Raw genomic sequence first — 14,420 nt, forward strand, 5'->3', positions numbered from 1 at the left:
CCAGATGCAGAATTCAAAAGATTAATATACAGAACTCTTCAAGACATTGGGAAGGAGATCAGGCAATACGCAGAAGAAGCTGAGGAACACACAGATAAAAGACTTGAAGAAATTAAACAGGTTATTCAAGAACATGAAAAATTGAATAAGCTCCAAGAATCCATAGAGAGACAGCAATCAGAAATTCAGAAGATTAACAATAAAATTACTGAATTAGACAAGTCAATAGAAAGTCAGAGGAGCAGAATTGAGCAAGTGGAAGGCAGAATTGGTGACCTTGAAGATAAAGCACTTGGCACCAATATATTTGAAGAAAAATCAGAAAAAAGAATTTTTCAAAAATGAAGAAACCTTAAGAATCATGAGGGACTCTATCAAGAGAAATAACCTACGAGTGATTGGAATACCAGAACAGGGAGGGATAACAGAAAATATGGAGATAATTGTTGAAGAATTGTTGTCCAAAAACTTTCCTGATATCATGAAAGATCAAAAGATATCAACCCAAGATGCTCATCGAACTGCACATAAAAAAAAAGATGTTAAAAGAGAGTCGCCAAGACGTATTATAATCAAACTTGCCAAAACCAAAGATAAAGAGAATTTTAAGAGCAGCTAGTGAGAAATGAAAAATCACCTACAAAGGAAAAAGGACAGTCAATAGGAATAAGCTCAGACTACTCGGCAGAACCCATGCAGGCAAGAAGGCAATGGGATGACTTACATAAAGCATTGAAGGAAAAAAATTGCCAACCGAGAAATCATATATCCAGCGAAACTGTCTCACAAATATGAAGGTGAAATTAGGACATTTCCAGATAAACAGAAGTTTAGGGAATTTGTAAAAAGCAAACCAAGGTATCAATCCAAGACTAGAACACTGGACAGAGCAATCAGATGTTAACCCAGACAGGGAAATCACTAAAACAAATCAAGATAAAAAAATGCTCGAAACAGGGAAACAGCAATGGCATTCTATAAAAGAAGACAACATTAAAATAACAAAGAGGGACTGAGAAATGTAGTCATAGATCTTGCATATGGAGAGGAAGACAAGGCAATGTAAAGAAATAAAAGATGTATTTAAACTTAGAAGAACGGGTAAATATTAAGGTAACCACAAAGGTAAGTAACTATCCTACTCATCAAAATAAAATACAAGAAAAAAATAGAGACTTAGCAGAAAAAAAATCAACGATGAAGAAGATGAAAAGACAGTATACAAACTACTCACCACAAAAAATTAAGTGGGAAATAGAATCTGTCAACGACACACAAAAAAAGACATCAAAATGAGAGCACTAAACTCATACCTATACATAATTACTCTGAATGTTAATGGACTAAATGCACCAATAAAGAGACAGAGAGTGGCAGAATGGATTAAAAAAAAAAAAAAAAAAAAACACGATCCATCTATATGCTGCCTACAAGAGACACGCCTTAGACTTAGAGACAAAAACAAACTAAAACTCAAAGGATGGAAAAAAATATATCAAGTAAACAATGATCAAAAAAGAGCAGGAGTGACAATACTAATTTCTGAGAAAATAGTCTTTAAAGTTAAATCCACCACAAAGGATAAGGAAGGACACCATATAAGGATTAAAGGGACAACATACCAGGAGGACATAACCATATTAAATATTTATGCTCCCAATGACAGGGCTGCAAGATGCATAAAACAAACTCTATCAGCATTGAAAAGTGAGATAGACAGCTCCACAATAATAGTAGGAGACTTCAACACACCACTTTTGGTGAAGGACAGGACATCCAGAAAGAAGCTCAATAAAGACACGGAAGATCTAGATAGGACAATCAACAACACGATCTTATAGACATATACAGAACACTCCTCCCAACTGCAGCCAAGTATAATCTAAAAAAAAGTGCACATGGAACATTCACTAGAATAGACTGCATATTAGGTAATAAAGCAAGCCTTAGCAGAATCCAAAACATCAAAATATTACAAAGCATCTTCTCTGACCATAAGGCCGTAAAAGTAGAAAACAATAACAGAAAAAAGCAGGGAAAAGAAATCAAACCCTTGGAAACTGAACCATACCCTGCTCAAAAAGACTAGGTTATAGAAGACATTAAGGATGGAATAAAGAAATTCAGAGAATCCAATGAGAATGAAAACACTTCCTGTCAGAACTTTTGGGACACAGCGAAAGCAGCACTCAGAGGTCAGTCTATATCAGTAAATGCCCACATACAAAAAGAAGAAAGGGACAAATTCAAAGAATTATCCAGACAACTTGAACAAATAGAAAGAGAGCATCAAAAGAAAGCTTCGGGCACAAGAAGAAAGCAAACAATAAAAATTAGAGCTGAACTAAATGAAATAGAAAACAGAAAAACAATTGAAAGAGTTAAGAAGAACAAAAGCTGGTTCTCTGAAAAAATTAACAAAATTGATGAACCATTGGCCAAACTGACAAAAGAGAAACAGAAGAGGAAGCAAATAAACCAAACAAGAAACGAGATGGGCAATATTACACAGACCCAACTGAACTTAAAAGAATCATATCACTTTACAAGGAAAAATTGTACTCTAACAAATCGGAAAACCTAGAAGAAATGGATGAATTCTTAGAAACACACTACCTACGTAAACTAACACAAACAGAGGTAGATCACCTAAATAGACTCATAACACAAGAAGAGATTGAAAAGGTAATCAAAAAATCCCAACAACAACAAAAAAAAACTCTTGGCCTGGACGGCTTCACCACAGAGTTCTACCAAACTTTCAGAGAAGAGTTAACACCTCTACTACTAAAGGTATTTCAGAACATAGAAAAGGACGGAATACTCCCAAACTCATTCTATTAAGCCAGCATGCCCCTGATACCAAGACCAGGTAAAGACACCAGAAAAAAAAGAAAATTGCAGACCTATATCCATCATGAACTTAGATGCAAAAATCCTCAACAAAATTCTAGCCAAAAGAATTCAACAACATATCAACATGACCAAGTGGGATTTATACTAGGTATGCAGGGACAGTTCAACATTAGAAAAAATTATGGTATATTCACACAATGGAATACTACGCATTGATGAAGAACAATGATGAATCCACGAAACATTTCATAACATGGAGGAATCTGGAAGGCTGATGCTGAGTGCAATTAGTCACTTGCAATAGGACAAATATTGTATAAGACCACTAGTATAAGAACTGGAGAAATTGTTTAAAAAGAGAAGAAAATGTTCTCTGACGGTTACGAGAGAAGGGAGGGAGGGAGAGGGGATTTTACTAATTAGATAGTAAAAAATATTAGATAAGAACTATTTTAGGTCAAGGGAAAGACAACACACAATACAGGAGAAGTCAGCACAACTGGACTAAACCAAAAGCAAAGAAGTCTCCTAAATAAACTGAACTCTTTGAAGGCCAGTGTAGCAGGGGCGGAGGTTCGGGGACCATGGTTTCAGGGGACATCTAAGTCAATTGGCATAATAAAATCTATTAAGATAACATTCGGCATCCCACTTAGGAGAGTGGCATCTGGGGTCTCAAATGCTAGCAAGCGGCCATCTAAGTTGCATCAGTTGGTCTCATCCCACCTGGAACAAAGGAGAATGAAGAACAACAAAGACACAAGGTAATTATGAGCCCAAGAGACAGAAAGGGCCACATAATCCAGAGACTACGTCAGCCTGAGACCAGAAGAATGAGATGGTGCCGAGCTACAACCGATGACTGTTCTGACAGGGAACAGAACAGAGAAACCCTGAGGGAGCAGGAGAGCAGTGGGATGCAGACCCCAAATTCTCGTAAAGAGATCAGACTTTTGTGGTCTGACTGAGCCTAGAAGGACCCCAAAGGTCATGGCCCCCAGACCTTCTGTTAGCCCAAGACAGGAAACATTCCCAAAGCCAGCTCCTCAGACAGGGACTGGACTGAACAATTGGATAAAAATGATACTGGTGAAGAGTAAGCTTCTTGGATCAAGTAAACACAAGAGAACATGTTGGATTCTCCTGTCTGGAGGGGAGATGGGAGGGCAGAGGGAGTCAGAAGCTGGCCAAAGGGACTAGAAAAGAGAGAATGGAGGAAAGGAGTATACTGTCTCATTAGTGGGAGAGCAAATAGGAGTATATAGCAAGGTGTATATAAATTTTGTATGAGAGACTGACTTGAGTTGTAAACTTTCACTTAAAGCACAATAAAAATTAAAAAAAAAAAGCCACCCATGACTTACGTACTTATATTATCCCACTTAGCAGAAAGGAAAACGGAGACACTTAACTTGTTCAATGTCACACAGCTAATAAGTGATAGAAACAGGACTTGACCCAAGGCAGTCTGGCTCCAGAGTTCGGATGCTGAGCTCCCCAGTACAATGAAGCCAATGATCACGGTGCAGTAAGCCCTCTGTTTGGATAGGTGTGAGATCTTCTTTTCAACTCTAACTGATGTTTAATGAGCACGTGCCTTGTGTGCTTAGCCTGATGTTGAGATAAAGGCTCTATGTGTGTCATTTAATATTCCTACGTGATTATTCCCATTTGGAGGAAACTGAGGCTTAGAGAAATTAAGTAATTGCCCAAGTCTCTCACCTAGTAAGAGACAGAACTAGGATTTGAACCAGACCCTGTGGCTCCAGAACCTGTGTCTGTAACTAGAGTCTTTCCTGCCTTCAGGTTCCCAGAGCCCCTGTTTCTCCCATACCTCTGGTCACTGCTCCCCTCCGGGGTTAGGGACTGAATTTACAGTCATCTCTGAGGGAAGACTGAGCGCCAGCAATAATTTGCTGAAGAAGTATACGTCTGCCCAGCCCAGATGGTAAGGTCCTTGAAGGTAGGGGCTGGATGGTAGTGCTTTTATGTCCTTCCTTCCCCCAACCCCCACGCGGTAGTACGCATATGGAGGGCCAACCAACCAGTTGCTGTTGAGTCCACTCCAACTCATGGGGACCCGATGTGTATCAGAGGAGAACTGTGCCCCACAGGGTTTTAATGGCTGGTTTTTTTCTGAAAATAGAGCACCAGGCCCTTCCTCTGAGGCATCCCTGGGTGGACTCTAATCTCTAACCTTTGGTTAGCAGCCGAGCACGTTAATCACCTGCACCATCCAGGACTCCATAGGTTCATAATAAAAGAATGAATGGGTGAGCCTTTCCCCCCACCTCCTTGGGCCTTACAAAGTCCATGTGGGGTCAACTTCCAGGCACAAGTTCACAGACACCCTCCCCCACACCTGAGGCCCTGACCGGGGTGCTCCTGGGAGGGCGGCTGGGTGCTAAGACTCCTCCCTTCTCCATCCCAGGGGTCACCTCCGTGCCCAAAGTAGTCATTGTAATCTGGGCCCCCAGCAGCATCAGCCCCTCCCCGCTCCAGCCTGTGTCTGGCAGTGTGCCCCACCTCTGGGCCTCTGTTTATTCCAGAAATGCTGACTCACTGGCCCATCAGCCTGTGCCAAAAAGACTTAGCCAAGGAAATCAGCTACAAGAAAATCCCAGAAAGCAGGCCAAGGGCAAAGGAAAGCACTTCTTGGACTGTCCCATGTCCTACACCCCAAACCCTCTTCTCTGTATGAGGCACTGAGAGTTGTTGCAGACAGGTGTTCACGGGCTGAGGAAAGGCCACACACATCCTAGTCTAGGTCAAAGAGCCTCCCCACAAAAAAACCCTAGTAAATCTTTATGGAAGCAGATTGCCACATTTGTTACCTGTGGAGCGGTGGGTAGGCTCGAACCACCTATCTTTTGGTTAGTAGCTGAATGCTTAACCATTACTCCACATGCACTGTTCTGAAAATCAGGAGACCCAAGTTCTTGCCTGCCAACTCGCTGCGTGACCTCTCTTCCCATCCCTGGACCTCAGTTTTCCTGTCCGTAAAGGGAGTGTTGGAATCTTCACTTATCTCTAAGATTTCTTCCAGCTCTAGGTTTATCTGAAACGATGTCTGAGCTGCTCTGGGTATCAGATTCCTAATGCAGCAACCAAGAGTGATTAGTTTTGTCTGTCTATCAGCAGGCGAGAACTTGGAAAAATGACAATGTGCATGACAGTTGTACAGCAAACTCCCCCAGATGCCCTGTGTCACCAGGAGGAAACTGAGATACTGGAAAACTTGTTGGGTTTCCCACCGTCACGCTCTCTGACCCTGTTGGGTAAAGAAACCTCAGTTGTTACGGAATCGACTCCCAATTCATGGTGACCTGTGTGTGTCAGAGTAGAACTGTGTTGCATTGTTTTCTGTGGCTGCCTTTTTACTACTACTATTACTTTTTTTATTTTTATTGTGCTTTAAGTGAAAATTTACAAGTCAAGTGAGTCTCTCATACAAAAATTTATATACACCTTGCTATATACTCCTAATTGCTCTCAGCCTAATGAGACAACCCGCTCCTTCCCTCCACTTTCTCTTTTCGTGTCCATTCCACCCGCTTCTGACCCCCTCTGCCCTCTCATCTTCCCTCCATCTGTGGCTGATTTTTTCTGAAGTAGATTGCCAGGCCTTTTTCCCAAGGTGTTTCTAAGGGGATTCAAACCTTCAACTTTTCAGTTAGCAGCCAAGTGTGTTAACCATTTGTACCATTCAGGGACTCTATAACCTGACCCTACAAATACCAGTAAATTTCCAGGAGTCCTTAAACTAGCCCAAGCCAGATCTGGCCCACCCCCCATGCACAGAAGGGCCAACTGTGATCACTAATTGACCTCAACAGAGGACATAGCGACAGGAGGAAGGAATCAGAAGGACAATCATCACCCAGACCCTATTCTAAAGCAAGAGGTCTGACAAGAATCACATCACCTCCTGTTTCCTTACCACCTTCTAGAATTTTCCCTCCCCAGTACACCTGTGCGGCTGCCATCTTGCTGCCCAAATCACATATAAGCCCTGCTTCCCTGTCACTCAGGGAGCCAGATCTGAGGAATTGCCTCCTAGCTCCTTGCTCTGCGCATTGCAACAGAGATACATTCTCTTTCTCAAAGATGGGTGTTCAGGTAATCGGCAAGTCTGAGCAAGCTGGACAAGGGCCCACCTTCTAGCATTCGGTAACCATTTCAAAAGAAGCCCTGGGACCCCTGAAATAACAGCCTTGACCCCTGAGGCTCTCACCAAAGCTGCCTTCACCCCCTCCTTGTCTCTGCCAGAAAACCCTAGGCAGCTAGATCTCACAAGCCATGACCGATGGTTCCCGCTACTCACCGGTAGTCTGCTTTTCCTCCTCAAGTCAGCGGGGGTGTAGATGTTTAAGTAGAGGCAGTCTTCAGAAAACTTGTGAGGAATGGTCTCATTTCTGTTGGTAATGAATTGCCAGGTCATCTCTTCTGAAAATGCATCTTGGGAGCACCTGGGGACCGAGGGAAGAATGAACTGCTGAGCTTCAACCAGGTCTAAGCGAGGCAGTGTCTCCAGGGGTTGGGACAGGACATGGATTGAGAGGATTAAGCCTCTGCGTGGAGTCTTTACTATCAGACGCCAACACACTGGAACGGTAAGGGGTTACCTGGAGGTGGAGGACACCTAAGAGGGGCCGGAGGTGGAGAAGCTGGGACTCACTAAGGTATCCCACTCAGAATGTCATTTCTTGGAACTTAACCCTAAAGAAACGTTGATGGCTCTGCACAAAGTTTTAGCTACGTGGTGTTCACCATAGTGTTATTTATATTATCCAAAAAAAAAAAAAAAAAAAGCTTAGTGCCCAAAATAGGAGACTGGATAAATAAATTATGGTTTAAGCACCCAATGCAATGCAGCTATGAAATGTCAGACTATGATATTTAATGGCATAGAACAACGTTCAGGATATAAAAATTCTAAGTGAACAAAACAGGCAGCTGAACTATCTGTAGAGTATGATTCCATCTCAAAGGGAGAAAGTATAGATATACAACAGGAAGGGAAAAAAAAAAACTAAAAAAAATTCGGAAATATTCACAGCCATTCTCTATGGGTGGTAGCATTGTGTATGATTTTAATATTCTTACATCTGTGTTTTTTTTTTTTTAACTTTTCTGCAATGAATAAGTATTACTTGTGTAATCGAGAAATGAAAACTGTGAGTAGAGTATTTAAAAAAAAAAAAAGCAGCAAAAGTCTGGGCTTTGGAAGCACCCAGAAATGTCTTGCTGAAGAGAAGAAGGTCTGAATGGGTGAAGGCAGGTGGCCCAGGTCCCCAACGGGAGACACAGGCCAGCCAGGAAAGCTTTGACCTTTTGCCCAGCTTGGCCAGGGGGATGGGGACCAAGGAACCATTCTCTGCTCATGAAGGGTCAGCTGGACACACCTGGGAGGTGGTAACTCACCTAGTCGTCACACTCTCCCTCACCTCACCTGCCCACTCCCCAACCATACCAGGCTTCAAGGCAGGAGAATAAATAGGGTTATTACTTCTGATCCCTTCTCCCAGTCAATTGTTTATTTTTCCCAAAGCATTTATCATAATCTAACATATAACATAACCCTATGGGGCAATTCTGGAGCCCTGGTGGTACAATGGGTAAGAGCTCAGGCTGTGAACCAAAAGGTTGCTCTTCAAATTCACCAGCTGCTCCTTGGAAACCCTATGGGGCACTTCTACTCTGTCCTATAGGGTTGCTATGAGTGGAAAAGGACTCGATGGCACCTAATAACAACAACAACAACTTGGAGTCAATTCTACTCTGTCATAGGCGCCCGGGTGGCGCGGCAAGCAGTTTGCAGTCAGCTGGTAACCTAATGGTAGGCGGTTCAGACCCACCCAGCCATTCCATGGAAGAAAGTCCTGGTGAGCTGCTTCCTTCAAAGGTACGGCCAAAAAGTCTACAGAAAATGTCAGCCCTGTAACACTGGGGGCCAACATGCGTTGGAGTCAACTCGGTGGCAGTGGGTTTGGTTTTCGTTTTCTAAACATATTGCATAATTTGTTTATTAACATTTTTTTTCAGGGAAACCCTGGTGGTATAGGGGTTAAGTGCTACGGCTGCTAACCAAGAGGTCAGCAGTTCAAATCCCCTAGGTGCTCCTTTGAAACTCCATGGGGAAGTTCTACTCTGTCGTATAGGGTCGCTATGAGTCAGAATCGACTTGATGGCTGTGGGTTTGGTTTTGGTTTTATCTTTTTATCTGTCTCCCCCTGCTAGAATGCAAGTGCAATGAACAGAGAAGTTGTTGTTTTGTTCACTTAATGAATCCCAGAACAAACTGGAAGCCAGCCAGACGATTGCCTTGATTCTTTTCTGCGTCACTTGGAAGCCATCATCCCCAATGAAAGATGTCGAAGCCGCGCCCCAGCGGCTTACATTGGAGGGTAAGAGGTGGCATCCTTCACGAAGCTCCAGGACTCCGCAGGCTGTGGAGGAGCGAATCTCAGGGATCCAAGAGGGGGCTTGGCAAAGGGGATTCCCAGGAAAACAGCCACGGGCTGTGCAAATCCTTCTAAGCTGACAAACTTCCCCAGGACTTTGCCATGGACGGTGTCCACCACAGGTGGCGAGGATGGGTGCCCTGCTGGACATTGGGAGGACACGAAGACACATCAGAGATCAAAAAGAGCAACTCAAAAATGCTTTAGAGATACTTTATGGTGCTTTGATTGGCCTTTACCCCACCCTGTCCCTGGCTAGGTACCATCTTAAAGACCAGCAGCTGCGTTCCAAGTGTGGGACCCTGGTGCCTGGTTCCAGAGGAACAAAGCAGATCTGATTCAGAACATTGTAGTTGACTCTTCTGACCTCTCTAGGGGCTACCTGAGTGTGATGTTTGCTGTGGGTTTTTCATAAATACCTTTTATCATGTTGAGCAATTTCCCTTCTATTCCTACTTGACTGAGAAATCCATAGAGACAGAGTAGACTGGTGGTTGCCGGGGAGTGGGGAAGAAGACAGTGGGGAGCAACAGCTCACTGGTAAGGGGCGTTAGTTTGGAGTGATGGGAATGTGTGGGAACCAGATAGAGGCGGTGGCAGCACAGCACTGTGAATGCACTGAATGCCACGGGATTGTTACTTTAAGATGGTTAATGTTATGTTATGTGAATTTCACCTCAATAGATTATTAAAAATAAACAGAAATAAATGCAAAAAGGAAGCTGCTAGGATTGACTATGACATTTGGTTTCCTCTCTTAGAAGTCTCTGGAAGCATTTCACCCAGTAGATGCTGAGCTGCATGCTAGATGAGAAGATGAGCAAGAGGTGGCCCTGATTCTCAGCAGTTGTGAACCTTGCAGGGAAAGTGAGGCCCGGAAATACCTGACCCTAATGTGGGAAGAACGTGGACAGTGTCCTAGGAGAGGTACCAGTGAGGTGCTACAGGAGTTAGAAGTAGAGTGATGTCTTCTGGTTGGTGGCATTGTGAAGGAGGTGGCACTGGAGCTGGAACTGGCAGGAGGGGAGGATTTGAACCAGAGGAGATAGAAGAGGGCCTATAAACCATAAAGCAGACAGAATAGGCTGAGGCTCTGAGACGGCAAAGTGCAAGATCTGCCCAGGGAAGGACGAGTGGCCTACTGGGGCCAGGTGGAATCTAGGAGGGGTTGGTCACCCTGGAATGGGAGAGGTGCATGCCAGGGAGGGCCTCCAATGCTAGCCTAAGGGTTTGGGCTTCAGTCAGTGGAATAATGAGCAGCACAGGACAGTTCTGGAATAAGGGAAAGTGGCCTGGCAGCTGGAAGAATATTCTTCTGGTGGTTCTGAGCCGGTGCACCCAGCAGGGAGAGAGTCTGGGGGTCAGATTCTTGTCTGTTCCAACTCCATCCTTGTAGAGCAGACAAGTCTTCCCTCTTGAGCTAATATTCACCTCCCTGCAGCTTCCACCATCAGTCCTGGTTCTACCTGCTCTGGGACTGCACTGAACTAACCTATCTGCTCTTCAGGCACTTAGCCATGCCCATCCCTCGAACCTTCTCTTTTACAGCCCCAGTAACCTTCATGTGTTTAAACATTCCTCATAGGAACTTATTTCTAGCCTCCGGTCCTCCCACTTGCTTCCCTTTGAGTACAGACAAACTGTCAACATCTCCTGAAAGCACGAGCCCAGAACAGAAAAGAATAACATAGATATGGCCTTATGGAAGAATATCTAATGATATGGGACACTCTTCACGCAAATGTAGGTTACAAAGCAGTATCCATGTCGGATACTGTTAACAGTCAGTCCCATAGTGTGGACATTCAGATTGCTTTCTTTTGTTGTTGTTGCTAATTGTTACAAATGACCGTGAGGTGAACTCTTCTGGGTGCACATATATGAAAATGCCAATGGGTGATGTCCTTACAGGTGACCTTTTTTTGTGTGTGTGTGCTTTTCAAGTTTTCTGCACTGCACATGGATTCCTTTTCATAATTAGAAGGAAAAATATGAAGAAATACAGTTAATGTATGTAAGGAATTTTGAAGATGGTATTGACAAGAATTGGCACCTGACCAGACGTGGGGGACATGCAAAGGAAAGGAAGAAGACCAAGAGGCTGGCTTGTGGTCCTGGGTTTTGTTTCAGGCTCATTTCACTGAGGTTCAGCCACATAACCAAGTGAGAAGGTGCCACAGGAAGTGAGCACTTCAAGACTTGAATGGGGCAGGGTGAGGCCATGGGTGCATGAGGCTTCACTGAGGAGGCCGGTGTGAGAGGAAAGAGACAGAGCTAAGGATAAGGAACAGGGGACAGCTACAGGTAAGCCTGAGAAACTCCCTCAGAGGGGTGGCAGGGGTCACAGTGGGGTTGTGGGGAGACAGCATCATGGTAGCCAACGGGGAAAGAGGAAGAGGGGCTGGCCACGTGAAGAGAGTGCTTCAAAGATCTTAAGGAGAAGAAATTGAGAAGAATGCACTAGGCTTTGCCTTTATTAGCTCAATGATAACCTTCAACCGTGAATAGAAGTCAAATTTCCCAGGTTGCGAAAGTGGGTGAATGGGGGCATAAACAATAATGGTAATAACAGCAGTTGCCACTTACGTTATGACTCCAGCTCTTTTAAATTAAGCCTCGAAACAGCCCTGCTAGGTAGGTGTTAATATACCCATTTTACAAAGAAGTAAACTGAGGATGTGAAAGCAGCCAGTGTGGACTTTGTAAAGATGGAGATGGGATGCGGTAACCAGCGTAAGGAAATGTATCACACTCCAAATTCGGTTCCTTTCTCACTGTGCCCTCACACAGTCCTAGCCTCTCACAGAGTCACAGCCACCAACTCTTTGCTCCAGAAAGAAGACAGAATCCAGGTGGGGTCTGGGCTGTCAGCATATCAACAGGGGGAGTGCTGGCCTGGTTTCCAAAGCCAGTGATGCATCCCAGGGCATGATTGTCTGGCTGACCTTGGGCAAGTACTTTCCCTCTCTGCACCTCAGTTTCTCCTTCTCTAAAATGGTACAGATGCATTCTGAGGTCCCTGGCTGTACCCCTTTATGTATCGAATCCTTTTTCATGCTTCCTCTATATCAGGAGGAGCCCTGGTGGCACAGTGGTTAAGAGCTTGGCAGTTCGAATCCACCAGCCACTCCTTGGAAACTCTGAGGTGCAGTTCTACTCTGGAGCAGTTCTACTCTCTCTTAGAGGGTTGCTATGAGTGGCAATCAGCTCCATGGCAAAGGGTTTGCACTGGTTTACGGTTTTCTGTATTTTGCACTATCTTAAGTGCTTTGGAAACGATAACCTATTTCATCCTCACAACAGCCCAGTGAGGTAGTTACTATTATCATTCCCATTTCAGAGATGGAAAAACAGGCACGGAAAAGTTAAGGAGAGCACACAGCTAGTAAGTGCCGAGCTGTATTCAAATCCAAGTACACTGGCTTCAGAGTTCATGCTTTTAATTCTCTGCTAAGCCCTTCCCCGTGATTTGGCCATATCTTGACTAATGAAGATCTCATCTGTGAGGCATGAGGTGAGCTCTTTGCTGTCCTGCCCGTAGGGCGGTGGTTGCCCAGTGTTTATCCGCTCTTGCACCACCTCCAGGACCCAGGATGGGCTGGCCCGGCTTCTCCAATTGGTAAGGCGTGCACTGTTAACTGAACGAGACTTCTTCTTTGCCCTAAATACAGCTCGGTCCAATTCTCCCAAAACAAGGATTTCCAGTTGTGTCCCCCAATATTTGTATTTCAAAATGACTCACCCTGAACCATGGCAGCGGCGATGGAGGCCAGGACCAGAGCCAAGAACCGCATCGTGGAAGGGTTACTGTATCTGCAACCAGCGAGGGCTCGCGCGCTCCAGGGTGCTTCGCAGGTCGAAGTGCTTCGCAGGTCCCGCCCCAGCGCCTAAGCTCCGGGTCAGGCCCCTGGTTAGCCATAACAGAAGATATCTTGAAAAGCTATCCCTCTTGTAAGGATCGCTGGGGCGGGACGGGGGAGGGGGCTAAGCCACGCCCACCTGGAGTATGACCTCTTATCTAAGCAGCCTGAACAAACTCTCTAATTCCCAAAGTTACAAACTTATTAAACAACTTGTTACATAAGGGTTGCCACTTTTGCTGGACATTGATCTCAGTGCCCTGTGAATTTCCCAAAGGCAAGCAGGCAGAAGCCCAGGAGGGAGATGAAGCTTTGATCTTGGAAACTCAAAACAAACTTTAAAATTGTTAGAGGAACTCCCATCCCCAGAACTGCTGGGTAATTTAGGACAAATCTCTTAGCTTCCCTGGGCTTAAATTTCCTAGATTTCTAGGCTCTCAAATTTGGAAGACATCTTAAATTTCATCCAATCCCCCATGTGATGCCTCGATTAAGTTCACAACATTTTTGCCAGCTGACCCAGCCTGCTGTTACACACTCCTGAGACAGAGAACTCCATGCCACTCAAGGCAGTGGTCTTTGATCGGACTATTCTTACAGTGAAGGATATCCATCTCCCCCTTGTGCCTGGCTGTAGTCATCCATCCATACTTTATTCATTCATTCCTCAAATATTTACTGCATGCCTGGCACTTTGCTAGGTGCTATGGATATAAAGATGAATTCAAAACACATCCCATCTCTTCCTGGTGTTCACCGTGTAGTGTACAACACAGATGTGGGGACGAAATTACAGTCAATATGAAAGCATCAAAATAGGGGGATAAAGAGTGTTGGTATACCTGGGTACACCTGGGTAACATGCTGGGGACACAATAAAGATGCTCAAAGCCTCTTTCATAGAATCATTAAATGTCCCCAAATAGGGATTAGTTAAATGCACTGTGGTACAGTTGGGAAATATGGCCTTGGTGATAAAAATGATGCTGGAGATTGAATGATAGAATTTTGCAAGACCAATGGCTTCTTCTTTGCAAATACCATTTTTCAACAACATAAATTGTGAATATACATGTGGATCAGAAAGCTGGTGGCGTAACGCTTAAGAGTTTGGCTGCTAACCAAAAGGTTGGCAGTTCGAATCAACCAGGTGCTCCTCGGGAACCCGATGGGGCACTTCTACTCTGTCCTATAGTGTCGGTATGAGTTGGATTCGAATGGACACCAATGGGTTTACTAG

At 44.4% G+C, this 14,420-nt stretch overlaps 1 protein-coding gene across 5 annotated transcripts in view; it reads right to left on the reverse strand.

The window, feature by feature from the left end:
- The window catches only part of LOC126064515 (liver carboxylesterase 1-like), a 283,681-nt gene that overhangs the window by 130,628 nt on the left and 138,633 nt on the right, over window positions 1-14,420 (reverse strand). For 4 of the 5 annotated variants that reach the window (XM_049863669.1, XM_049863668.1, XM_049863670.1 and 1 more), the window contains exon 2: window positions 13,063-13,227. The exons of the other annotated variant lie outside the window; for it this stretch is intronic. In XM_049863669.1, coding sequence (XP_049719626.1) covers window positions 13,063-13,114 — 52 coding nt within the window. In that variant the 5' untranslated portion in view covers window positions 13,115-13,227. The remainder of the gene's footprint in view (window positions 1-13,062; window positions 13,228-14,420) is intronic. 5 annotated transcript variants of the gene reach the window in all.

This window comes from Elephas maximus, chromosome 21 (assembly GCF_024166365.1).
Source record: "Elephas maximus indicus isolate mEleMax1 chromosome 21, mEleMax1 primary haplotype, whole genome shotgun sequence".
In the NCBI taxonomy this organism is placed as follows: Eukaryota; Metazoa; Chordata; class Mammalia; order Proboscidea; family Elephantidae; genus Elephas; species Elephas maximus.